At 43.3% G+C, this 27,605-nt stretch overlaps 1 protein-coding gene and 1 pseudogene across 1 annotated transcript; both read right to left on the bottom strand.

Moving 5' to 3' along the window:
* Window positions 1–1,795: 1,795 nt before the first annotated feature.
* On the bottom strand, window positions 1,796–4,613 carry LOC139374839 (uncharacterized). The gene is made up of 3 exons (XM_071115993.1): window positions 4,102–4,613; window positions 3,761–3,870; window positions 1,796–3,355 (listed from the first exon to the last, which is right to left on the bottom strand). The coding sequence occupies exons 1-3, from the start codon at window positions 4,379–4,381 to the stop codon at window positions 2,318–2,320; spliced, it is 1,428 nt and encodes a 475-aa protein (XP_070972094.1). The 5' UTR covers window positions 4,382–4,613; the 3' UTR covers window positions 1,796–2,317.
* A 3,518-nt stretch (window positions 4,614–8,131) lies between these two features.
* LOC139374830 (uncharacterized) lies at window positions 8,132–27,554 on the bottom strand (annotated as a pseudogene).
* Between the last annotated feature and the right edge of the window lie 51 nt (window positions 27,555–27,605).

Raw genomic sequence — 27,605 nt, forward strand, 5'->3', positions numbered from 1 at the left:
GTGCGTAGACTTCGGCTCCGAACTTCTGCTTGCCTCCAGAAAAAATGTGTGCCCGAACAGCCGAAAAAAACACTCACTGATGTCCAAAACTAACAAAAATGTCACCAAATGTCATAATTCACAAACTCTATCGAACTGTTTCGAGTGGGAAGCATGCGGGCACCTTCAGCCTGGTGGGCTAGGCAACTGTCTACCAACTCAGGCAGGTGGCTGAAATCTAAGCAGGGTAGGAGACTGCAGACCTGCAATGGGGCAGTTAACTTAGGGCCTAGCATGGCAGGGGGGCTCTAAGCCTGGCTGGATAGGAAGCTGCACACCTAATAAGGCAGGGAGACTGAAAACCTGACTGCAAAGCAAACGTTGGGCTTAGCAATGTAGGGTGCCTAGGGCCTGAAAGAGCAGCAAACTTAGGGGTTACTAGTGCAGGAGGCTGTGGACCTAGAACAGCAGAGGACTGGGGACCTAGCACTAAGACAGGAGTCCAGGAACCTAAGTCAGAACAGTGTGAACCTGCAACTAGGGCCAGAGACTGAAGACTGGGTACGGCCGGAAACTGAGAGCCTACCAAGAGAGCCTTTTTTCTGCGTCAGGGACTGGGAGACTAGTCATGATCGAGGGAAAGATGAACGGAGCGAAGTACAGAGAGATCCTTGATGAAAACCTGCTTCAGAGCACTCAGGACCTCAGACTGGGGTGAAGGTTCACCTTCCAAAAGGACAACGACCCTAAGCACACTGCCAAGACAACGCAGGAGTGGATTTGGGACAAGTCTCTAAATGTCCTTGAGTGGCCCAGCCAGAGCCCGGACTTGAACCTGATCAAACATCTCTGGTGAGACCAGAAAATAGCTGTGCAGCGACGCTCCCCATCCAACCTGACAGAGGTTGAGAGGATCTGCAGAGAAAAATGGGAGAAACGTCCCCAATACAGGTGTGCCAAGCTTGTAGTATCATACTCAAGAAGACTCGAGATTGTAATCGCTGCGAAAGGTGCTTCAAACAAAGTACTGAGTAAAGGGTCTGAATACTTTTATATATGTAAATGTGATTTCAGTATTTTTATTCTCAATAAACTGGAAAAAATGTTGCTTTGTCATTATGGGGTATTGTGTGTAGATTGTTTTCTCTCAATGTAATCCATTTTAGAATAAAGCTGTAACGTAACAAAATGCGGAAAAAGTCAAGGGGTCTGAATACTCTTTGAATGCACTGTAAATGTAAGTCCATTATAATTTCTACAGTTTAGATTTGTCATTTTTATGTATATCGAGTTTGTTTCTCCCCAACCTAAGAAAATTATATAAAAAATGTTCCCTAGAGTATGCCCTCCTGATCTCTTCTCTTTTACAGGGCAGGTCCTCGTAGTCCCTCAGCAGCTCCCAGCTGGTGAGGGAGGTCACTACCTGACCAATGGTTGACTGTGTGATGAGAGAGGTGCGTAAGACCTCGCAGCTCATCTTCTTCTGGGACTCGATGGCTTCGTCCGTGTGTTGTGGGTGGTGACAACAGCCTCATGGCTTTGCAGGGCAGGATAACTCATCTGCCTCCTGGGCGCAGAATTTTATTCTGTTTTGGGTGCAGAATTTAATTATGTTTTGGGTAATGGAACATCTTAACCGTAGCCAAGTCAGAATCCGGCGAAACAAAGGACCATGTAAAAACGTCCATTCAAGTGCGTCCAGTTTGCTGGAATGGCCTTTTCTTTTTTATACATGTGTATTGGTTATAAAGCGCTGCCTGGTGTTTTAAGAATATGGTGAGATCAGATGTGATGATGTATACTAAAGAGTCTCAAATGAAAAGTCCCATTTTGTGTTTATTAAACCAACCTTTTTTAAATACACCATATAAAAACCACACATGCACATCAACTAAAAATCTGCATGACCTTCATAAACTGCATTCATTTACTCATTAAAAGTATTGTGGGAAAAATATTCTGTACTTGAACATCATATATCCTACACAGTGCAAACACTATGAAACAGACCTTTCAGGCTTAGATATCACACGTCTGTCTGGATTCAATATTCTACCCAGGAATATTCAACACTGAAATTTGCTACTCTCTTTATTCCAAATGCATCTGTGGATCTTTTCTGCTGACACCAATTAACATTAACCTTAGTCTTTAATGCAGGGTTTGATCTAAATGTCAGAAGCTATTGAGTGGAATGGTTAATTTCTAGGTCAATCCGTGGAATGTTTTTTTCTGCTGGTGTATCCTCTGAGAACCTCTTCTCGTAGCGCATACTTTCTCCCGTATGGACTTATAAGTGCATGTTCAGTTGGTGTTGGTAGGAGAACCTCTTCTCACACTAGGGGGTTGTTGTTTTCTCCCCTGTGTGGACCCTCTGGTGCCTCTTCAGGTTGCCAGCCTGGGCAAAGCTCATGTGACACTGGGTACAGCTGAAGGGTTTTACCCCTGTGTGGACTCTCTGGTGCCTCTTCAGGTCACCAGCCTGGGTGAAGCGCATATGACACTGGGTACAGCTGAATGGTTTCTCCCCTGTGTGGACCCTCTGGTGGATCGCCACCTTCTGGGAGCTGCTGAAGCCTTTGTTACAGAACATGCAAAGGAACCGTTTCTCTTTACTATTTCCTGATGTGGCTCCCCCTCCCTGTGCTTTGGCCCTTTGATCCTTTGAGTTCAATACCTGATCGAAAAGGTATTGTGAATCGGAAGATGCCATTGGCGTAGACAGTGGGTCGCAATCCCTGAGCGTGTGTAAAGGGGAGTGGGTTACGACAGTTAGATTGGTCTCTAAGCTTTTTCTGTAGTCTAAGAAGTCATTGGTGTTGCCCTGTGAGTGTCCTTCTCCAAAGCGAGTCTCATCTGCATTCCATGTCAGAGGAGAGTCACCCTCCACTTTCACAGTCACCTCATCTATGACTATAACCTCCCCTTTCTTATCTAGGGACCCTTCAGAGTATACACTACTACTGTACTGGTTCCAGTCCCCTCTCATTGGATTAGTCTGTGTATCTAAGCCGACAGGCATGTCACCATGTATCATCTCTGTAGCGTATGAACAAGACGGATCCTTGCCAATCTGTAACGTGTCTCCTAAGTCCTGATGGGACAGATCCATCCTCGGGCTCGGGTTACCATCAAGTAAATATTCTGAGTGGAGAGCGGGACAGCCCAGTCGCCCCTGACCCATTAAATTCTTGGTGTCGATCCCTGACTTGAGGACGGCATTCAGCGTTCCACCGACCTTCGTGATGCTGCGTCGGGTCTTTGGTGCCGCTGGGGCGGTGGTGGGGTCCTCCGTGGCTACAGGGGGCACTCCAGCCACTCCAGTCTGGATGTGCTCTCCTTCAGATCTCTCCAGCTTGACCCCAGGACCTGCAGACTGACACAAGAAGGGGGGGTTGATGGTATTTTTAAAAAGTTATTTAACCTTTATTTAGGTAGGCAAGTCAGTTAAGTACAAATTCTTATTTACAATGATGGCCTACCCCGGCCAAACCCGGGAAACGCTGGGCCAATTGTGCGCCGCCCTATGAGACTCCCAATCATGGCCGGATGTCATTCAGCCTGGATTCGAACCAGGGACTGTAATGACACTTCTTGCACTGAGATGCAGTGGCTTATACCGCTGTGCCACTCGGGAGTAGAATTGGGTAACAATGTCGTAGAGAAGTCACACAAGCTCCCTTATGGCAGATAAATGAGGATGTACATGTAAGCAAGTGAATAGCTGATGGGAGCCTTTCTGAAATGTACTGTAATTTTGATTTAATACTATTACACTAACCTCTATGATGATAACTTGCTGGGTTGAGGTTCCACTCCCCTCATCAACAGTGATTGGTTGGTCATCGCTCCATGTATTGTGTCCTGCTGGCTTCACAAAGCTCATGTGGCCTCCAGTGAGATGTAATTCACCCAAGAGAGTGATTGGGGGAAAAGAGGTGATTAGGTTAGCTACTGTCAATGTTTAACGCTATATTGCAAGTAATCAGGGGAATTAGGCTATTTCATACTATCCAAAAACTAACCAAGACCCAATTCTGGTTAAACATATGTGGTTAACACAAAGTTACATGTGTAGAGGGTAACGGGGCGACAGGCCACGCAGCCTCATGCAAAATGTACCTCTTGCAATTCCTCTGTATCGGTCGAGGATCTTGACACTACTGAAACGACTGGCGTTGACACGCTCTCGCATTGACCTTTCTGCGCGCTCCCGTGCAACCTTCTTCAGTTCCAGTAGTTGTAGTTTCCTCCGCAATGCCCTGTTTTCTTTCTGGCTTTGAGTTATTTCCAAACGAAACACTGCATAGTCGTCGTCTACGAGTTTACAGATCTCTGCCACGGCTGCATTCGCTAGAACCTCCATAATGGAGGCTATTTGAGTGTGAAAAACCATAGCCATTGTTAGGTAACTTTAGCAACTAGCTAGTTAGCGTTACCTAGATAACATATATCAACCAAGTCCTGTCTCCAAAGCGAATTAAATAATACCTGGGGTAAGTTTGTGATGCTATGCAGTTAAATGAGTCATATTTTGAGTTGCAGGGTATTAATAAACGTCTAAATGACAACAAAAACGCAAACGTGGAAATAGTTTTTGGTCACGGCTTACTTCTGTTTACGTCGTCTTCTTTGAGGTTTTATCGACGGACTACACAAAAATGGTGTATTGTTGCCACCTACTGGGTGTGTTCAAACTGGGAGGTTTTAAAGGGATAGTAAATGCAAAATCAATATTCGTGTCAAATTACCTTTAGCTTCCTTGAAGCTTCTGAAGGCCCATGGTGACAGAATCCACAATAATACATTGTTGTACATATGGCTACAGCCTGGAGTTAGCATATTATAGGGTGTCCACCCACTAAACGCGCTGAGGTGATGAAATTTCACTTCCTTATGTTATAAAATTTACCAAGACAAATCTGATTCTTCATGTTCTATCTCGCTCAGTGGGGTCTGTAACATATCCGCCACCAATAAAAGACAATACTGTGCAGCCGTCTTCATCGACCTGGCCAAGGCTTTCGACTCTGTCAAGCACCGTATTCTTATCGTCAGAATCAACAGCCTTGGTTTCTCAAATGACTGCCTCGCCTGGTTCACCAACTACGTCTTAGATAGAGTTCAGTGTGTCAAATCGGAGGGCCTGTTGTCCGGACCTCTGGCAGTCTCAGGGTTCAATTCTCGGGCCGATTCTTTTCTCTGTATATATCAATGATGTCGCTCTTGCTGTGAGTGATTCTTTGATCCACCTCTTCTTTGGACACTGTGTTAACAAACCTCCAAACGAGGTTCAACGCCATACAACACTCCTTCCGTGGCCTCCAACTGCTCTTAAATGCAAGTAAAACTAAAAACATGCTCTTCAACCGATCACTGCCTGCACCCGCCCGCCTGACTAGCATCACTACTCTGGACAGTTCTGACTTAGAATATGTGGACAACTATAAATACCTAGGTGTCTGGCTAGACTGTAAACTCTCCTTCCAGACTCACATTAAGCATCTCCAATCCAAATCTAGAATCGGCTTCCTATTTCGCAAAACAAAAGCCTCCTTCAACTCATGCTGCCAAACTTACCCTCGTAAAACGGACGATCCTACCGATCCTTGACTTAGGCGATGTCATTTACAAATTAGCCTTCAACACTCTACTCAGAAAATTGGATGCAGTCTATCACAGTGCCATCCGTTTTGTCACCAAAGCCCCATATACTACCCACCACAGCGACCTGTATGTTCTCGTTGGCTGGTCCTCGCTACATTTTTGTCGCCAAACCCACTGGCTCCAGGTCATCTATAAGTCTTTGCTAGGTATAGCAGCACCCACGCGCAGCACGGGCTCCAGCAGGTATATTTCACTGGTCATCCCCAAAGCCAACACCTACTTTGGACACCTTTCCTTCCAGTTCTCTGCTGCCAATGACTGGAGCAAATTGCAAAAATCACTGAAGTCAGAGACTTATTTTGTGTGTTCTCTACTCTAACAATTAATCCACAGATACAAGGGGAAACCTAGTTGGTTTCTAGTAATCTCTCCTTGTTCAGTCATCTTCTGTGGATTTTACAGTTGAAGTCAGAAGTTTACATACACCTTAGCCAAATACATTTAAACTCAGTTTTTCACAATTCCTGACATTTAATCCTAGTAAAAAAATGTCCTGTCTTAGGTCAGTTAGGATCACCACTTAATTTTAAGAATGTGAAATGTCAGAATAATAGTAGAGTGATTTATTTCATCTTTTATTTCTTTCATCACATTCCCAGTGGGTCAGAAGTTTACATACACTCAGCTCTGTCCTCCTGGTGTAACCGAGTCAGGTTTGTAGGCCTCCTTGCTCGCACATGCTTTTTCAGTTCTACCCACAAATTTCATATAGGGTTGAGTTCAGGGCTTAATGATGGCCACTCCAATACCTTGACTTTGTTGTCCTTAAGCCGTTTTTCCACAACTTTGGAAGTATGCTTGGGGTCATTGTCCATTTGGAAGACCCATTTGCGACCAAGCTTTAACTTCCTGACTGATGTCTTGCGATGTTGCTTCAATATATCCACAATTTTCCATCCTCATGATGCCATCTATTTTGTGAAGTGCACCAGTCCCTCTTGCAGCAAAGCACCCCCAAAGCATGATGCTGCCACCTCTGTGCTTCACGGTTGGGATGCTGTTCTTCGGCTTGCAAGCCTCCCCCTTTTTCCTCCTAAGATAACGATGGTCATTATGGTCTAACAGTTCTATTTTTGTTGCAAGATCGAATCCCTGAGCTGACAAGGTAAAACATCTGTCGTTCTGCCCCTGAACAAGGCAGTTAACCCACTGTTCCTAGGCCGTCATTGAAAATAATAATTTGTTCTTAACTGACTTGCCTTGTTAAATAAAGGTAAATAAAATAATATAAGATTTGTTTTACTGTGGATATAGATACATTTGTAACTGTTTCCTCCAGCATCTTCACAATGTCCTTTGCTGTTGTTCTGGGATTGATTTGCACTTTTCGCACCAAAGTACGTTCATATCTAGGAGACAGGACGCGTCTCCTTCCTGAGTGGTATGAACGCTGCGTGGTCCCATGGTGTTTACACCTGCGTACTATTGTTTGTACAGATGAACGTGGTACCTTCAGTCGTTTGGAAATTGCTCCCAAGGATGAACCAGACTTGTGGAGGTCTACAATTGTTTTTCTGAGGTCTTGGCTGATTTCTTTTGATTTTCCTATGATGTCAAGCAAAGAGACAATGAGTTTGAAGGTAGGCCTTGAAATACATCCACAGGCACACCTCCAATTGACTCAAATGATGTCAATTAGCCTATCAGAAGCTTCTAAAGCCATAACATAATTTTCTGGAATTTTCCAAGCTGTTTAAAGGCACAGTCAACTCAGTGTATGTAAACTTCTGACCCACTGTAATTGTTAATAAGTGAATTATAAGTGAAATAATCTGTCTGTAAACAATTGTAGGAAAAATGACTTGTGTCATGTACAAAGTAGATGTCCTAACCGACTTGACAAAACTATAGTTTGATAATAACAAGAAATTTGTGGAGTGGTTGAAAAACAAGTTTTAATGACTCCAACCGAAGTGTATGTAAACTTCCGACTTAAACTGTATCTTCCTCACTAACTTTAAGCGTCAGCTGTCAAAGCAGCTTACCGATCGCTGCAGCTGTACACAGCCCATCTGTAAATAGCCCATCCAACCAACTACCTACCTCATCCCCATATTTGTTTTTCTGCTCTTTTGCACACCAGTATTTCTACTTGCACATCCTCATCTGCACACTTATCACTCGTGTAAATTGCTAAATTGTAATTACTTTGCCACTATTGGCCTATTTATTGCCTTACCTCCTTACTTCATTTGCACACACTGTATACATATTTTTCTATTGTGTTATTGACTGTGCATTTGTTTATCCCATGTGTAACTGTGTGTTGTTGTTTTTGTCGCAATGCTTTGCTTTATCTTGGCCAGGTCGCAGTTGTAAATGAGAACTTTTTCTCAGCTGGTCTAAATAAAGATTAAATAAAATAAATAAAAAATGTACATTTCGGAAACGTAAAACGTCTGATAATAAACAGCACGCTCTGTTGACAGCAGTGACTTTTGAGGAATTAACATGACACAAGCTGAATTTACTGTGAAACGCATTCACTAAAATTAGATAATAATGTCTCAAAATTGGCCATTTTACAAGGGTAAAAGCTCCAATAACTTTTAAAAAGATTACGATAGAGAAATTAGGTTTGGACCATTGGTTTTCTTAGAGTAAACAATTATCACAACACAGAGGATGTAATATGGCATTTTCCCCTAGATTGGCTTCCCTGTTGATTTTACCCACGCACAGCTACTGCAATTCAGGAAGTGATTCAATTATTATTATTTTTTAACCTTTTGTCATGAGTAGCTTCTCCATCAGTTTATTAATTAGTCTGTATATAAAGGATCTCACAGGATAGCACACATATCACAGCTGCACTTGGTTTGGGAGACACAAAAAACAAGGACAGACAAACTCTTCTCCTTCATGTCATTTACCATACGATTCATTCCTCAGTAGAGCAATGTCGACTTCTTCCAAGACTCCAAAAATGACTCCTTTTGACAGGTGGCACATCAATGCAAGACACAATATATTCATAAATTTGGTTGAGACACGCCTTTTCTGATCAGCAGAAACACACTACATGGAGACGGATTCACCAAGTCTGGCATAGGCCTACATTTGTTTTTCCAAAAACCGCAGGAATATCAGATAAAATGGGATATGATCAGAATCCACAATTTTTTCTCCTTTTCCCATTCTTTTGGACAAAAATCCACTCATCCTTTTTTACACCGCCATCCGATTCAAGTTCCACATCCGCTTCCACCTTGTCGCCTAGCCGCACCCACTTCTGTTTACACTGAAGAGAAAGTATCTTATTGGTTGGCGTCATAGCTCAAAGGGTGTGGTTAAATGAAAAAGTTATTTACCCTGTTCTTTGAAATAAGGTACTGCTTATTACATTACACATCAAATCTCCCATGATCAGGATCTTTCAAGCTGAGCGCAGACTTGTTTAGCAAGAATACAGTAGAAAATAATAATGACTTTATTCCATCTACATCACCTCAGTAAGGTCAATATTAAACTGTCCTTTATTCTAGCCTAGTCTCTCTAAAAACAGGTACACAAGCCTATTTTAAATGACAAGTTAACCACATAATTCATAAAATCTTTGTTAATTACCCTCTTACCCAAAGACACTTCACATGATAATTATAATATGTCAGCTAAAGAATGGTTCCCAGATATCCCCTGTGTACATCTGAAGACAAACTGCTACGATTTCTCACCATTGTGGACACTCCTGTGTCTGATAATGTTACTCAGTTTGCACTTGAAGGGCTTATCCTTAGTGTGAACGGTCTGGTGCTTCTTCACATAGTTCACCTCAGCAAAGCGCTTTACACACGTGAGACAGGCATTCGGCTTGTCTGTGTCCGTCCTAATGCTCGGCCTCCCATGATGTGACCCAATGACATCAGAGGAGGTAGAAGCAGGAGCCACGCTCAGGTGGTTAGTCTTTGAGCTCCCTCCTTGACCTCTAGTCATTGTTTGGGTGTTGTTGGCATTGTGTGCTTGCTGTGTTATAGGCTAGGTACCTCTTGTGGTGAATGCCCATCCTGACCCTGTCTGTATTGGTGGGGTAACTGAGGAAGGCTAAACCCAGATTCAGGACCAGGCCTTGTAGGAACCCAGTCACCAGGCATTAGACAGGACCCTGAAAGAGAAGACATACTTTATTTGTTTTTGGCTTTTTTTTTAAGTGACAAATTCTGTATCACTTACTATACACTATACGTTGTCCGTGTGCATTTTCTGCTGGTGTATCCTGAGGTAGCTCCTCTCCGAGAAACTCTTTCCCCAGTGCGTACAGGCCTTTCCCCCGTGTGGACCTTCAGGTGTATCTTCAGATGGTGCTGGTGGGAGAACCTCTTCTCACACTGGGGGCAGCTGTAAGGCTTCTCCCCTGTATGGACCCTCTGGTGCCTCTTCAAGTTGGACAATTGGGAGAAACTGGCCCGGCAAATATGACAGCTGAACGGTTTCTCCCCTGTGTGCATCCTCTGGTGGATCTCCACCTGTTTGGGGAAACTGAAGGCTTTCCCACAGAATGAACACGGGAAGCGCTTCTCTTTGCCACCAGATCTGCTGATAGCATTACTACTACTGTCATTTGTCAATGGGCTTGTGTAGCCATTTAGTGTTGAGGCAGTGGCATTGTCTGAGGTCTGGTTTAACATAAGGAGAGTGTGAGGAGGATGAAGGCCAGGGAGAGTCTGTGTTGTCGCAGGGTCCATGTTCCAGTTTATAGATCCTATAGAAGGCAGGCTGAAGGCAGCACCTGTTAGGGGGTTAACCTGAGGCCCAATCTGTCTCTCTGAATCACAACTATAGGAGCAGGACGGAGCATCGCTAGCAGAGTCTGTGTCTGTCCTCTTCTGTCGCATACGGACACCTCCCCGTCCCTGCAGACCAAATCTACCCCTTGTCCTGGTCTCAGCCAGTCTGTTGTCATGGCGACTAAGTTTGGTTGTTGTTTTGTGTTCGACTGTCTGTTTCTGGTTGTGGTTAAAGGTGTTGTTCCCCACTCCAGACTTGAGGACGCTGTCCCATCCACTGACCTCCACTAAGTCACCTCTGGTCCTGGACTGGTCAGTGATTTTGTCCCCTGGGTCCTTGGCTGCACCAGTCTGGGAATCCAAGATGGCCACCCAGTCTCCTCTGTTTGCCTCCAGCCAGCCACCTGCAAGAAAAGGTTACAAAATAGACTTTACAAACATGGCGAATAGAGAATTCTACATATGCAGTTTTTTTTGTCAATTACCCGGAGAAGTTCATACAATATGTGTGTTTTTGTATGTAAACATAAGTTGTATTGATTTCATGAATGAATGAAGAAAAATATAAAATAAGCCAGGTGCATCACTATTCCCATTGAAGATATATTACTGTATGTAGGCTATATGTATTTCTCCCTTACCTTGCTCCCCCATCTTAAGTTCACGCAAATCAATACTCTCTGGTCCGTCTTCTATTGTCTCCTCTTTGACCAGCAACAGATCAGGCTTCCCATCCTCCATGTCTACTGACTGTAAGAGATACAGAGTGAGAGGATGTTGCATCAAGAAATCTGATATCAGCACCCTGCTATGGAGCATCTTCTGATTGGTCAATGAGGGATTGATATGAGTACTATGCAAGCATGTTAGTTGATGTGATACTTTGCAAGCGTGTTAGTTGATTTGACTTTCTGACACTCTTTAATGGTTTGATACTTCAAAGACATGATCCCTCACTTAAGACAAAATTAATAAAGACCAGGGGCCATATCCACAAAGCCTCAGAGTAGAAAATTGGTCGTAAGTGCTGAGAAGAGATACATTTTACTTCTACTCTTATGGGTAAAAATAAAAGCTATGCTTGAAGCCTCTTTAGTTATGAGTCCCACCTATTTGACCGATATCTAGGGGACCTCATGAGCTTTCCTAACCAGTTAAGAGTTATCAGCTTTCCTAACCAGTTATTTCCTAACCAGAGATATCAGCAGGTGTCTTGATAATATAAAAGGGCAGCGAGTCATTGGTTCCGGTGCCATAGACAGGAAATTGCTTTAGAGTTGTTGAAATAATGTATTGATATTTCTATATATATATATATAATCTAGACTTACATGCAACAGTATTCCCATGTAGGCCTGCGCTTTTGACAATGATTTCACGAGGTTTCATTCACATGATATGCCTAAATACTAACAACCACTAGGCTAATAAATAATCATACGTTGAGTGTACAAAACATTATGAATACTTGCTCTTTCCATGACAGACTGACCAGGTGAAAGCTATGATCCCTTATTCATGTCATTTGTTAAATCCACTTCAATCAGATGAAGGGGAGGAGACATGTAAAAAAAAAAAACATTTTAAAGCCTTGAGGCATGGATTGTGTATGTGTGCCATTCAGAGGGTGAATGGGCAAGACAAAATATTTAAGTGCCTTTGAAGGGGTACAGTTTGATACAGTTTCCTGTGTGTATCAAGTATGGTCTACCACCAAAAGGACATCCAGCCAACTTGCCACAACTGATGGAGGCATTGGAGTCAACATGGGCCAGTATCCCTGAGGAACACTTTCGATACCTTGTTGAGTCCATGCCCTGACAAATTGAAGCTGTTCTGAAGGCAAAACTCAATTTTGGGAAGCTGTTCTTAATGTTTTGTACACAGTGTATTTTTCATAGATGGAGAAATAGCATCACAGACAAGGTCAGTCACAAAGTATAAAATCTCTATCTAACCGGTATCTTTTGATTAAATTGTCATTACCATATGTTTGTTAAAAATGTGTGTGCTTATCATCGTCTCAATGCAGCCATCTTCTGGCAACTCCTAACTGGTTAGGATACCTCTTGAGCTCTCTTAAATACACCTTGAGATAGGAATGTTGATAACCGGCTCTTACTCCTATGTGTAAAATTAGGACCAAATTTGCAAAACTGAAATTTCAGGCAGTTGGATAACTACGGGCCCTGGTCCCCACCTGTCTACATAGTGTTCTTTGAGGAAAAGATCATGATTATTAGAAAGCAAATTACGGACTCCTCTTTAAATCTGCGTATTCCTTCAAAGATCAGTTGTCCTGAGTCTGCACAACTCTGCCAGGACCTAGGATCAAGAGAGACACTCAAGTGTTTCAGTACTATATCATTTGACACAATGATGAAAATAATCATTGCCTTTAAACCTTCAAGCTGCATATTGGACCCTATTCCAACTAAACTACTGAAAGAGCTGCTTCCTGTGCTTGGCCCTACTATATAAACGGCTCTCTATCCACCGGATGTGTACCAAACTCACTAAAAGTGGCAGTAATAAAGCCAAACCTTGACCCAGAAAATATAAAAACTATCGGCCTATATCGAATCTTCCATTCCTCTCAAACATTTTAGAAAAGGCTGTTGCGCAGCAAATCACTGCCTTCCTGAAGACAAACAATGTATACGAAATGCTTCAGTCTGGTTTTAGACCGATTCAAGGCACTGAGACTGCACTTGTGAAGGTGGTAAATTACCTTTTAATGGCATAAGACCGAGGCTCTGCATCTGACCTCGTGCTCCTAGACCTTAGTGCTGCTTTTGATACCATCGATCACCACATTCTTTTGGAGAGATTGGAAACCCAAATTGGTCTACACTGACAAGTTCTGGCCTGGTTTAGATCTTATCTGTCGGAAAGATATCAGTTTGTCTCTGTGAATGGTTTGTCCTCTGACAAATCAACTGTACATTTCGGTGTTCCTCAAGGTTCTGTTTTAGAACCACTATTGTTTTCACTATATATTTTCCCTCTTGGGATGTCATTCGAAAACATGTTAACTTTCACTGCTATGTGGCTGACACACAGCTGTACATTTCAATGAAACATGGTGAAGCCCCAAAATTGTCCTCGCTAGAAGCCTGTGTTTCAGACATAAGGAAGTGGATGGCTGGAAACTTTCTACTTTTAAACTCGGACAAAACAGAGATGCTTGTTCTAGGTCCCAAGAAACAAAGAGATCTTCTGTTGAATCTGACAATTAATCTTAATGGTTGTACAGTCGTCTCAAATAAAACTGTGAAGGACCTCTGCGTTACTCTGGACCCTGATCTCTCTTTTGACGAACATATCAAGACTGTTTCAAGGACAGCTTTTTTCCATCTACGTAATATTGCAAAAATCAGAAACTTTCTGTCCAAAAATGATGCAGAAAAATTAATCCATGCTTTTGTTACTTCTAGGTTAGACTACTGCAATGCTCTACTTTCCGGCTACCCGGATAAAGCACTAAATAAACTTCAGTTAGTGCTAAATACGGCTGCTAGAATCCTGACTAGAACCAAACAATTTGATAATATTACTCTAGTGCTAGCCTCCCTACACTGGCTTCCTGTCAAGGCAAGGGCTGATTTCAAGGTTTTACTGCTAACCTACAAAGCATTACATGGGCTTGCTCCTACCTATCTCTCTGATTTGGTCCTGCCGTATATACCTACACGTACTCTACGGTCACAAGACGCAGGCCTCCTAATTGTCCCTAGAATTTCTAAGCAAACAGCTGGAGGCAGGGCTTTCTCCTATAGAGCTCCATTTTTATGGAATGGTCTGCCTACCCATGTGAGAGACGCAAACTCGGTCTCAACCTTTAAGTCTTTACTGAAGACTCATCTCTTCAGTGGGTCATATGATTGAGTGTAGTCTGGCCCAGGAGTGTGAAGGTGAACGGAAAGGCTCTGGAGTGTCTCCTGACCCCTCCTGTCTCAGCCTCCAGTATTTATGCTGCAGTACTTTATGTGTCGGGGGGCTAGGGTCAGTTTTTTATATCTCGAGTACTTCTCCTGTCCTATTCAGTGTCCTGTGTGAATTTAAGTGTGCTCTCTCTAATTCTCTCTTTCTTTCTCAGGACTACCTGACATGATGACTCCTTGCTGTCCCCAGTCCACCTGGCCGTGCTGCTGCTCCAGTTTCAACTGTTCTGCCTTATTATTATTGGACCATGCTGATCATTTATGAACATTTGAACATCTTGGCCATGTTCTGTTATAATCTCCACCCGGCACAGCCAGAAGAGGACTGGCCACCCCACATAGCCTGGTTCCTCTCTAGGTTTCTTCCTAGGTTTTGGCCTTTCTTGGGAGTTTTTTCTAGCCAACGTGCTTCAACACCTGCATTGCTTGCTGTTTGGGGTTTTAGGCTGGGTTTCTGTACAGCACTTTGAGATATCAGCTGATGTACAAAGGACTATATAAATACATTTGATTTGTTATTATTATGATCTAAAAGGCTAAACTGATCCTAGATCAGCACTCCTACTCTGAGAAGCTATGTGGATACGGGCCCTGACCTAATACCATTCAGACAGTAGTTTCCAGTGGGCTCACCTCAGTGAGACTGTGTGTGGTCCTGTGCTGCTCAGCTGGTTCCTCTGTGGGTTCAGGAGGTGTAGTTTGGTTGTCCTCCATGATCATGGCCTCCTCAGGGTTCCCCAGACCCTCCTCACACCCCTCCTCCTTCACCAGCAGCACCTCTGGACCCTCCTCCTCCTGGAAGAGACAGGTGATACAGATTACACAGACATACACTCCCTCTGGTACGTACACACAGTCGCACACACGTATAATAAACACACTTTCAGCAAGTGGAGGCCATACTTACGAACATTAGAACAGGTTTAAGTTCAAGGTTAAGTTTAAGCATCAGCCAATTAAAATCGTTGACATAGTGGCATGTGAGCAAAGGCTACATGTCAGCTGTTTCCATTACATAAGCTTGCAAATGTATCCCTATGCTAACCTATTACGCTAATCAGTTGGTCGCTTAAACTTAACCTTTTTCTATGTTTTGCAAGTATGGCCCGGAGTGTTTATCAATCCCCACAACGTTTCAGCCCTATACTGTAATTACAGAATGACTTCATTGTTGTTAAACCCATCATGGTGGACATATGATGTTGGTAAAATTAAGTCAGGTATGATAAGTCAGTAGGTGTTTGTTAGTGTAATAGACTATATAGGGTGTTTGTTAGTGTAATATACTATATAGGGTGTTTGTTAGTGTAATAGACTATATAGGGTGTTTGTTAGTGTAATAGACTATATAGGGTGTTTGTTAGTGTAATACACTATATAGGGTGTTTGTTAGTGTAATAGACTATATAGGGTGTTTGTTAGCGCAATAGACTACATGGTGTTTGTTAGTGTAATAGACGTCAAGGTGTTTGTTAGTGTAATAGACTACAGGGCGTTTGTTAGCGTAATAGACGACAGGGTGTTTGTTAGTGTAATAGACTATAAAGGGTGTTTGTTAGTGTAAGACTATATTGGGTGTTTGTTAGTGTAATAGACTATATAGGGTGTTTGTTAGTGTAATAGACTATATAGGGGGTTTGTTAGCATAATATACTACAGGGTGTTTGTTAGTGTAATAGATTACAGGGTGTTTGTTAGTGTAATACATGACAGGGTGTTTGTTAGTGTAATAGAATATATAGGGTGTTTGTTAGTGTAAATCAAATCAAATTTTATTTGTCACATACACATGGTTAGCAGTTGTTAATGCGAGTGTAGCGAAATGCTTGTGCTTCTAGTTGACAATGCAGTAATAACCAACGAGTAATCTAACCTAACAATTCCACAACTACTACCTTATACACACAAGTGTAAAGGGATAAAGAATATGTACATAAAGATATATGAATGAGTGATGGTACAGAACGGCATAGGCAAGATGCAGTAAATGGTATAGAGTACAGTATATACATATGAGATGAGTAATGTAGGGTATGTAAACATTATATTAAGTGGCATTGTTTAAAGTGGCTAGTGATAACATTTTTTACATCAATTTCCATTATTAAAGTGGCTGGAGTCTAGTCAGTATGTTGGCAGCAGCCACTCAATGTTAGTGGTGGATGTTTAACAGTCTGATGGCCTTGAGATAGAAGCTGTTTTTCAGTCTCTCGGTCCCAGCTTTGATGCACCTGTACTGACCTCGCCTTCTGGATGATAGCGGGGTGAACAGGCAGTGGCTCGGGTGGTTATTGTCCTTGATGATCTTTATGGCCTTCCTGTGACATCTGGTGGTGTAGGTATCCTGGAGGGCAGGTACCCTCTGGAGAGCTTTACGGTTGTGCCGTACCAGGCGGTGATACAGCCCGTCAGGATGCTCTCGATTGTGCATCTGTAGAAGTTTGTGAGTGCTTTTGGTGACAAGCCAAAAGTGATGTGTGCGCCGAGGAACTTAAAACTTTCTACCCTCTCCACTACTGTCCCGTCGATGTGGATAGAGCTCCCTCTGCTGTTTCCTGAAGTCCACAATCATCTTCTTTGTTTTGTTGACATTGAGTGTGAGGTTATTTTCCCGACACCACACTCCGAGGGCCCTCACCTCCTCCCCGTAGGCCGTCTCGTCGTTGTTGGTAATCAAGCCTACCACTGTAGTGTCGTCCGCAAACTTGATGATTGAGTTGGAGGCGTGCATGGCCACGCAGTCGTGGGTGAACAGGGAGTACAGGAGAGGGCTCAGAAAGCACCCTTGTGGGGCCCCAGTGTTGAGGATCAGCGGGGTGGAGATGTTGTTACCTACCCTCACCACCTGGGGGCAGCCCGTCAGGAAGTCCAGTACCCAGTTGCACAGGGCGGGGTCGAGACCCAGGGTCTCGAGCTTGATGACGAGTTTGGAGGGTACTATGGTGTTAAATGCTGAGCTGTAGTCGATGAACAGCATTCTTTTTATTTTTTTATTTTTTTTGAATTTTACCCCTTTTTCTCCCCAAGGACCCCAATTTCGTAGTATCCAATTGTTGTAGTAGCTACTATCTTGTCTCATCGCTACAACTCCCGTACGGGCTCGGGAGAGACGAAGGTTGAAAGTCATGCGTCCTCCGATACACAACCAACCAAGCCGCTGCTTCTTTAACACAGCGCACATCCAACCCGGAAGCCAGCCGCACCAATGCGCTGGAGGAAACACCGTGCACCTGGCCACCTTGGCTAGCGTACACTGCGCCCAGCCCGCCACAGGAGTCGCTGGTGCGCGATGAGACAAGGACACCCCTACCGACCAAGCCCTCCCTAACCCGGGCGACGCTAGGCCAATTGTGCGTCGCCCCACGGACCTCCCGGTCGCGGCCGGTTACGACAGAGCCTGGGCGCAAACCCAGGACTCTGATGGCACAGCTGGCGCTGCAGTACAGCGCCCTTAACCACTGCGCCACCCGGGAGGCCCCGATGAACAGCATTCTTACATAGGTATTCCTCTTGTCCAGATGGGTTAGGGCAGTGTGCAGTGTGGTTGCGATTGCGTCGTCTGTGGACCTATTGGGGCGATAAGAAAATTGGAGTGGGTCTAGGGTGTCAGGTAGGGTTGAGGTGATATGGTCCTTGACTAGTCTCTCAAAGCACTTCATGATGACGGAAGTGAGTGCCAAGGGGCGGTAGTCGTTTAGCTCAGTTACCTTAGCTTTCTTGGGAACAGGAACAATGGTGGCCCTCTTGAAGCATGCGGGAACAGCAGACTGGGATAAGGATTGATTGAATATGTCCGTAAACACACCAGCCAGCTGGTCTGCGCATGCTCTGAGGACGCGGCTGGGGATGCCGTCTGGGCCTGTAGCCTTGCGAGGGTTAACATGTTTAAATGTTTTACTCACGTCGGCTGCAGTGAAGGAGAGCCCGCAGGTTTTGGTAGCGGGCCGTGTCAGTGGCACTGTATTGTCCTCAAAGCGAGCAAAAAAGTTATTTAGTCTGTCTGGGAGCAAGACATCCTGGTCCGCGACAGGGCTGGTTTTATTTTTGTAATCCGTGATTGACTGTAGCCCCTGCCACATACCTCTTGTGTCTGAGCCGTTGAATTGCGACTACTTTGTCTCTATACTGACACTTAGCTTGTTTGATTGCCTTGCGGAGGGAATAGCTACACTGTTTGTATTCGGTCATGTTTCCGGTCACCTTGCCCTGGTTAAAAGCAGTGGTTTGCACTTTCAGTTTCGCGCGAATGCTGCCATCAATCCACGGTTTCTGGTTTGGGAATGTTTTAATCGTTGCTGTGGGTGTAACATCGCCGATGCACTTTCTAATGAACTCGGTCAGCGTATTCGTCAATGTTGTTGTTGGACGCAATGCGGAACACATCCCAATCCACGTGATCAAAGCAGTCTTGAAGCGTGGAATCAGATTGGTCGGACCAGCGTTGAACAGACCTGAGCGTGGGAGCTTCTTGTTTTAGTCTGTTTCTGTCTGTAGGCTGGAAGCAACAAAATGGAGTCGTGGTCAGCTTTTCTGAAAGGAGGGCGTGGAGGGCTTTATATGCATCGCGGAAGTTAGAATAACAATGATCCATGGTTTTACCAGCCCTGGTAGCACAATCGATATGCTGATAGAATTTAGGGAGTCTTGTTTTCAGATTAGCCTTGTCAAAATTCCCAGCAACAATGAATGCACCCTCAGCCAGCAGCATACCACCCTGCATACCACTGCTGGCTTTCTTCTGAAGCTAAGCAGGGTTGGTACTGGTCAGTTCCTGGATGGGAGACCAGATACTGCTGGAAGTGGTGTTGGAGGGCCAGTAGGAGGCACTCTTTCCTCTGGTCTAAAAAAATATCTCAATGCCCGAGGGCAGTGATTGGGGACACTGCCCTGTGTAGGGTGCCGTTTTTCAGATGGGACGTTAAACGGGTGTCCTGACTCTCTGAGGTCATTAAAGAACCCATGGCACTTATCGTAAGAGTAGGGGTGTTAACCCCGGTGTCCTGGCTAAATTCCTAATCTGGTCACTTAATAATCCCCAGTTTACAATTGGCTCATTCATCCCCTCATCTCCCCTGTAACTATTCCCCAGGTCGTTGCTGCAAATGAGAACGTGTTCTCAGTCAACTTACCTGGTAAAATAACGAATAAATAAAATCAGGATATGTGGTTTCCAGTTTACATTGTCAAATAAAGTTAGTTCAGGGCCGTCGATGTGTCTGCTTGGGGGGGAATATATACTGCTGTGATTATAATCGAAGAGAATTCACTTGGTAGATAATGCGGTCGACATTTGATTGTGAGGAATTATAAGTCAGGTGAACAGAAGGACTTGAGTTCCTGTATGTTGTTATGATCACACCAAGTATCGTTAATCATAAGGCCCCTCTTCTTACCAGAAAGATGCTTGTTTCTGTCGGCACAATGCGTGAAGAAACCAGCTGGCTGCACCGACTCCGTTAGCGTCTCTCGAGTGAGCCATGTTTTCGTGAAGCAAAGAACGTTAGTCTCTGATGTCTCTCTGGAATGCTACCCTTGCTCGGAGTTCATCAACCTTGTTGTCAAGAGACTGGACATTGGCGAGTAGTATGCTAGGGAGTGGTGCGCAATGTGCCCGTCTCCGGAGCCTGACCAGAAGACCGCTTTGTTTGCCCCTTTTACGGCGTCGTTGTTTTGGGTCGCCGGCTGGGATCCGATCCATTGTCCTGCGTGGAAGGCAAAACACAGGATCCGCTTCGGGAGAGTCATATTCCTGGTCGTAATGATGGTGAGTTGACGTTGCTCTTATATTCAGTAGTTCCTCCCGACTGTATGTAATGACATTTAAGATTACCTGGGGTACCAATGTAAGAAATAACATGTAAAAAAATAAAAAATACTGCATAGTTTCCTAGGAACGCGAAGCGAGGCAGCCATCTCTGTCGGCGCTGGGAGTACTCTAGACTATATAGGGTTTTTGTTAGCATAGTAGACTACAGGGTGTTTGTTAGCGTAATAGACTATATAGGGTGTTTGTTAGCGTAATAGACTATAGGGTGTTTGTTAGCGTAATAGGCTATATAGGGTGTTAGTGTAATAGACTATATAGGGTGTTAGTGTAATAGACTATATAGGGTGTTTGTTAGCGTAATAGACTATATAGGGTGTTTGTTAGTGTAATAAGACTATATAGGGTGTTTGTTAGTGTAATAGACTATATAGGGTGTTTGTTAGTGTAATAGGGTGTTAGTGTAATAGGGTGTTTATTAGTGTAATAGACTATATAGGGTGTTTGTTAGTGTAATAGACTATACAGGGTGTTTGTTAGTGTAATAGACGACAGGATGTTTGTTAGTGTAATCGACTATATAGGGTGTTTGTTAGTGTAATAAGACTATATAGGGTGTTTGTTAGTGTAATAGACTATATAGGGTGTTTGTTCGTGTAATAGGGTGTTAGTGTAATAGGGTGTTTATTAATGTAATAGACTATATAGGGTGTTTGTTAGTGTAATAGACTATATAGGGTGTTTGTTAGTGTAATAGACGACAGGATGTTTGTTAGTGTAATCGACTATATAGGGTGTTTGTTAGTGTAATAGACTATACAGGGTGTTTGTTAGTGTAATAGACGACAGGATGTTTGTTAGTGTAATCGACTATATAGGGTGTTTGTTAGTGTAATAAGACTATATAGGGTGTTTGTTAGTGTAATAAGACTATATAGGGTGTTTGTTAGTGTAATCGACTATATAGGTGGTTTGTTAGTGTAATAGACTATATAGGGTGTTTGTTAGTGTATTAGACTATATAGGGTGTTTGTTAGTGTAATCGACTATATAGGGTGTTTGTTAGTGTAATAGACAACGGGGTGTTTGCTAGTGTAATAGACTATATAGGGTGTTAGCGTAACAGACTATTTTGGGTCTTTGTTAGCGTAATAGACTATATAGGGTGTTTGCTAGTGTAATAGAGTATAGAGCAGGGCTGCCCAACCCTCTTCCTGGAGATCTACTGTCCTGTAGGTTTTCATTCCAACCCTAATTTATCTGATTCAGCTAGGTCTTGTTGAGCAGCTAACAAGTAAAATCAGGTGTGTTAAATTAGGGTTGGACTGAAAACCCTCAGGACTGTAGATCTCCAGGAAGAGGGTTGTGCAGCCCTGCTATAGGATGTTTGTTAGTGTAATAGACGACAGGGTGTTTGTTAGTGTAATAGACTATATAGGGTGTTTGTTAGTGTAACAGACTATATAGGGTGTTTGTTATTGTAATAGACTATGGGTATATTTAGGAAGTGTATAGTGGTTATAAAGCGCTGTTGGGTGTATGCATAGCAGGGTGAGATCAGATGTGACGTCTGCTAAAGAGAGTCTCAATGAAAGTCAGAATGAAAAGTTCAATTTTGTGTTTACTAAATATAAACAAGTTTTAAATACACCATATGAAAACCACACATGCACGTCTCAACATAAAATCTGCATGAAGTTGATAAACTGCCTACATTTTCTAATTAACAGCGTTGGGGGGAATTTGTGAACATCATATAACCTACACAGTACAAACACAATATATAACAGACCTTTTAGGCTTATATATGCCTTATTTTTCACACAATGTCCGGATGCAATATTCTACACAGGAATATTCAACACTGAATGAAATCTGTTACTCTCGTTCTTCCAAATTCATCTGTGGATATTTCCTGCTGACAACACTGACAATTCATCTTTGTCTTTAATGTAGGGTTTGATCTAAACTAAATAAGCTATGAATAGGAATGTTTTTTATTTAGTGGAATGGTTTTTCTGCTGGTGTATCCTGAGGTAGCTCCTCTCTGAGAACCTCTTCCCACAGTGCGTACAGGCGAACGGCCTTTCTCCCGTGTGGACCTTCAGGTGCCTCTTCAGGCTGCTAGCCTGGGTGAAGCGGATATGACACTGGGGGCAGCTGTAGGGTTTCTCCCCTGTGTGAACCCTGTGGTGCCTTTTCAGATCACCAGCCTGTGTGAAGCGCATGTGACACTGGGTACAGCTGAAGGGTTTCACCCTTGTGTGGACCCTCTGGTGGATCTCCACTGTCTGGGGGCAGCTGAAGCCTTTGTTACAGAACATGCAGAGGAACTGTTTCTCTTTACTATTGCCTGATATAGCCCTGTCGTTTGAGTTCAATACCTCATCGAAAAGGACGCGGCCGTGTGAATTGGAAGGCCCCATCGATGTGGACACTGGGTCTGGATCCCTGGGCGAGTGTAAAGGGGAGTGGGTCACGACATTTGGATTTGTCTCTAAGCTTTCCCTGTAATCTAAGAAACCTCTGCCCTGTGAGTGTCCGTCTCCTAGTTGACTATCTGCATTCCATGTGGGAGAAACGTCACCTTCCACTTTCACAGTCACTTCATCTACAACCAGACCCTCCCTTTTCTTATCTAGGCCCCCTTCTGAGTATACACTACTACTGTACCAGTCCCCTCTAGACAGATCAGTTTGTATCTCTAATCCCAAGGATATGTTGCCAGGGTCCATCTCTGTAGTGTAATAAGACAGATCATTGCCAGTCTCTAATGCGTCTCCTGAGTCCGGATGGGAATGAACCGTCCTCAGGCTTGTGTTACCGTAAAGTAAAGACTCTGAGCTGGAAGCAGGACGACAGCCCAGTGGCCCCAGCCCCAGTCTCTCTGGGTCTGATCTGTGGTCAGATCCTGTGTGTAAAAGCCTTTGTGTTACAGTTAAATTCTCGGTGTCTGTCTCTGACTTGAGGACGGCGTTCGGCGTTCCACTGACCTCCGTGATGTTGCACCGGGTCCTGGGCTGGGGGGCGGGGGCAAGGTCCTCCGTGGCTACAGGGGGCGCTACTACAGCCGCTGCTCCAGTCTGGATGTCTCTGCTGTGTTGTGGGTCCTCCTCTCCTTCAGACTTCTCCTTCTTGACCAGAGACGATCCTCCAGGACCTGCAGCCTCTGCATCTGCAGACTGACAAGAGGTTATTATTCATGAGTAGAATTGGAAGGGATGTAACTATTTAACCAAAACGCAACGGTCCCAATTGAAACGTTTCAGATACAACTGCATTGGTCCGCGGATCCCAAACCGATCCAAATGTAGCACGCTTCGGTCAGAAAGTCCATTCAAACATTACGAAGCACTGATTCACTAACATGTTACTTTATTTCTACCTTACCATACCTCATATTTTGTCACAACTAATGCGTCCTCTATTCAGTGTCAAACTAAGAATATGCCTGTGTCGACAGTCATTGGTCTACAAGTCAGCTTGCATGCCGAACAACCCCAGGAAATATCAGTAGCCTAGTTAAGCTGCTGAACGGGGGTTTACAATAGATTTGAGTTTCGATTGTTCAGGTTCACCATCAGCAATAAGTTTTGGTAGTTTTGCTTCGAACAATCAGTGTATATGGTCATTTTTAGATATACAGGGTAAAGTTCATCATTTCAGATTGAGGACAGCAATCTGGCGCACTTTTTTTAACAATCAATATTGATACATTACGAGCTTCAACACTTCAACTGCAAACATGACAAGTTAATTAGTAGGTGTTGGTGATTTCAGAACCAAAGTGGGGACACAAAAACACATTGACCCCCCTAATCGGATAGTGGTACAAACCTAGACTCCCATTTGGTTCAGATCATGTGCCTAGTACAGTTCAAATCGGAAGTTTACTTACACTTAGGATGGAGTCATTAAAACTCGCTTTTCATCCACTCCACAAATTTCTTGTTAACAAACTATAGTTTTAGCAAGTCGGTTAGGACATCTATTTTGTGCATGACAAGTAATTTTTCCAACAATTGTTTACAGACATTTTTTCACTTATAATTCATTGTATCACAATTCCAGTGGGTCGGAAGTTTACATACACTAAGTTGACTGTACCTTTAAACAGCTTGGAAAATTCCAGAAAATGTCATGGCTTTAGAAGCTTCTGATAGGCTAATTGACATCATTTGAGTCAATTGGAGGTGTGCCTGTGGATGTATTTCAAGGCCTACCTTCAAACTCAGTGCCTCTTTGCTCGACATCATGGGAAAATCAAAAGAAATCAGCCAAGATCTCAGAAAAAAAATTGTAGACCTCCACAAGTCTGGTTCATCCTTGGGAGCAATTTCCAAATGCCTGAATGGACCACGTTCGTCTGTACAAACAATAGTACGCAAGTATAAACACCATGGGACCACGCAGCCATCATACCGCTCAGGAAGGAGATGCGTTCTGTCTCCTAGAGATGAACGTACTTTGGTGCGAAAAGTACAAATCAATCCCAGAACAACAGCAAAGGACCTTGTGAAGATGCTGGAGATGACAGGTACAAACATATTTATATCCACAGTAAAAACAAATCCTATATCGACATAACCTGAAAGGCCGCTCAGCAAGGAAGAAGCCACTGCTCCAAAACCGCCATAAAAAAAAGCCAGACTACGGTTTGCTACTGCAAATGGGGACAAAGATTGTACTTTTTGGAGAAATGTCCTCTGGTCTGATGAAACAAAAATAGAACTGTTTGGCCGTAATGACCATTGTTATGTTTGGAGGAAAAAGGGGGAGGCTTGCAAGCCAAAGAACACTATCCCAACCATGAAGCACGGGGGTGGCAGCATCATGATGTGGGGGGTGCTTTGCTGCAGGAGGGACTGGTGCACTTCACAAAAAAGATGGCATCATGAGGCTGAAAAATGATGTGGATACATTGAAGCAACATTTCAAGACATCAGTCAGGAAGTTAATACTTGGTCCCAAATGGGTCTTCCAAATGGACAATGATCCCAAGCATACTTCCAAAGTTGTGGCAAAATGGCTTAAGGACAACAAAGTCAAGGTATTGGAGTGGCTATCATAAAGCCCTGACCTCAATCCCATAGAAAATTTGTGGGTAGAACTGAAAAAGTGTGTGCGAGCAAGGAGGCCTACAAACCTGACTCAGTTACACCAGCTCTGTCGGGTGAATTTTGTCCCATTCCTCCTAACTTATTGTGGTAAGCTTGTGGAAGGCTACCCGAAACGTTTGACCCAAGTTAAACAATTTAAAGCCAATGCTACCAAATACTAATTGAGTGTATGTAAACTTCTGACCCACTGGGAATGTGATGAAAGAAATAAAAGCTGAAATAAATCACTATTATTCTGACATTTCACATTCTTAAAATAAAGTGGTGATCCTAACTGACCTAAGACAGGGAATTTTTACTAGGATTAAATGTCAGGAATTGTGAAAAACTGAGTTCAAATGTATTTGGCTACGGTATGTAAACTTCCATCTGTATAATCCACAGAAGATGACTGAACAAGGAGAGATTACTAGAAACCAACTAGGTTCCCCCTGGTATCTGTGGATTCATTGTTAGAGTAGAGAACACATTTTCTGTGACTCAAAGTGGGTCGATATTCTTCAGATCCAGACCAAAAAATATATTTATATCCCAGGACAAATTAGCTAGCAACAGCAAGATAGATAGCTAAATGTCCATGAATGTTTCATATGTGTTGTGGTGGAAATTCAACACCAGGGACACCTGAAGTCAATCTTAACATGAATAACTCTTTAATATCAGCAAGCTGGAGAGGTTACAACAAACCCGTACAAGTCTATAAGAAGCTCCGTTGGGGCGGTCCCAACAGTTGTCTTATATATGGCAACGCACAGACAAGTTATATTTGCATGATTTAACATAGTGAATTAATCACTACCGGTGACTCGCACATGTGACTGACCAATGCCTCACGAGGCTCTCTCTCTCTCCAAGTTGAGATCTTGAAACAGATACCTCGGTTGTTCCCATAGCAATATTCTGGGCGTACTGCCAAGTTGAGGAACAGTGATAATGAGGGTTTCTCCATACACAATCAGTCAGTCACCTGCATGAACCTTTCTAATTAGTTATTAAAAAGTAGCATTGATTCGATACATAAAAATAACATTTCCCTCACCGAGTAACAACTGGTCCCCAAATGAATATAGTTGGTTCAGAGTTCACTTTGATATTTCAACCTGCGTGTCCTGATCGTGTCTGGTGTGGATAGACAAAATCAACATGCGCGCGATGGCGCACACGTGTGGCCGGTGTAGTCAGCATGTAAGAATTGGATAACAATGTCATAGGGAAGTCTCACAAGCTCCCCATTGGCAGATAAATAAGGATGTACATGTAAGCAAGTGAATAGCTGACTAGCCTTTCTGAAATAAACGGGACGCATTTGATTTACAAAGTAACTCTTTTTTTTTTTATGCAACACTATTACACTAACCTCTATCATGATAATGTGCTGGGTTGAGGTTCCATTCCCCTCATCAACAGTGATTGGTTGGTCATCTCTCCATTTATTGTGTCCCGCTGGCTTAAAGCTCCTGTGGCCTCCAGTGAGATTTCCTTCACCTGAGAGAGTGATTGGGGGAAAGCGGAGGTTAAGTTAGCTACTGTCAATGCTCAAAGCTATATTGTACACTCTTGATAATGTCTAGAATTGGCAAGGATGTAAGGTAACACTTCTCATAACTTCTTGATATACTATTTACTGATTGATGTATTGTTTTCAATGAGTAAATAACAGGAAATGCAGTAAATCAAGAATCTGGTTAGGTTATAATAGTGTCTTTACGCAAGATATCTAGTTACGTAATCTGGGGAATTATTACATACATACACATACATACATTACAACACCCCATTATTTTTAACCATATATAGTATGTGGGTAACAAATCTAAAGTCACACATGCGCAGAGCGGAACGACAGGCCTCGGCATTCGGCAAAAATGTAACGTTACCTCTTGCCATTTCTCTGTATCGGTCAAAGATCTTGATGCTTCTTGGACTGGCGAGGACGCGCTCGCGTGACACCTTCAATTCCAGTAGCTGTAGTTTCCTCCGCAATGCCCTATTCTCTTTCTGGCTTTGAGTTATTTCCAAACGAAACACTGCATAGTCGTCGTCTACGACTTTACAGATCTCTGCCACGGCTGCATTCGCTAGCACCTCCATGATGGAGGCTATTTGAGTGTGAAAAACCATACAGTTATCCATTGTTAGCTTCGCAGCTAGCTAGCTAGCGTTACCGAGATAACATATATCAAGCAAGTCCCGTCTCAAACGCGAAATCACTACATTAATCACTACATGGGGTATGTATATTATGTTATACTGTTAAATTATTCATATTTTGAGTTCCAGGTTGTTAATAAACGTCTAAAGTAAAACTCTTAACTGTGAAAACGTTATTGGTCACTGTTTACGCCAGCGCCTTGTCACGACACAAAAAAAGTACTTCCGGGTCACGGATTTTCGAAATATTTCAAAA

Source organism: Oncorhynchus clarkii, chromosome 19, assembly GCF_045791955.1.
Source record: "Oncorhynchus clarkii lewisi isolate Uvic-CL-2024 chromosome 19, UVic_Ocla_1.0, whole genome shotgun sequence".
Lineage (NCBI taxonomy): Eukaryota > Metazoa > Chordata > Actinopteri > Salmoniformes > Salmonidae > Oncorhynchus > Oncorhynchus clarkii.

Coding starts and splice junctions, on each gene's coding strand:
- LOC139374839 (XM_071115993.1), bottom strand. CDS start 4,381: ATGGCTATGGTTTTTCACACTCAAATAGCCTCCATTATGGAGGTTCTA. Junction 3,871..4,101: donor ATACAGAGGAATTGCAAGAG/GTACATTTTGCA, acceptor ATCTCACTGGAG/GCCACATGAGCTTTGTGAAG. Junction 3,356..3,760: donor AGCAAGTTATCATCATAGAG/GTTAGTGTAATA, acceptor TTCTTGTGTCAG/TCTGCAGGTCCTGGGGTCAA.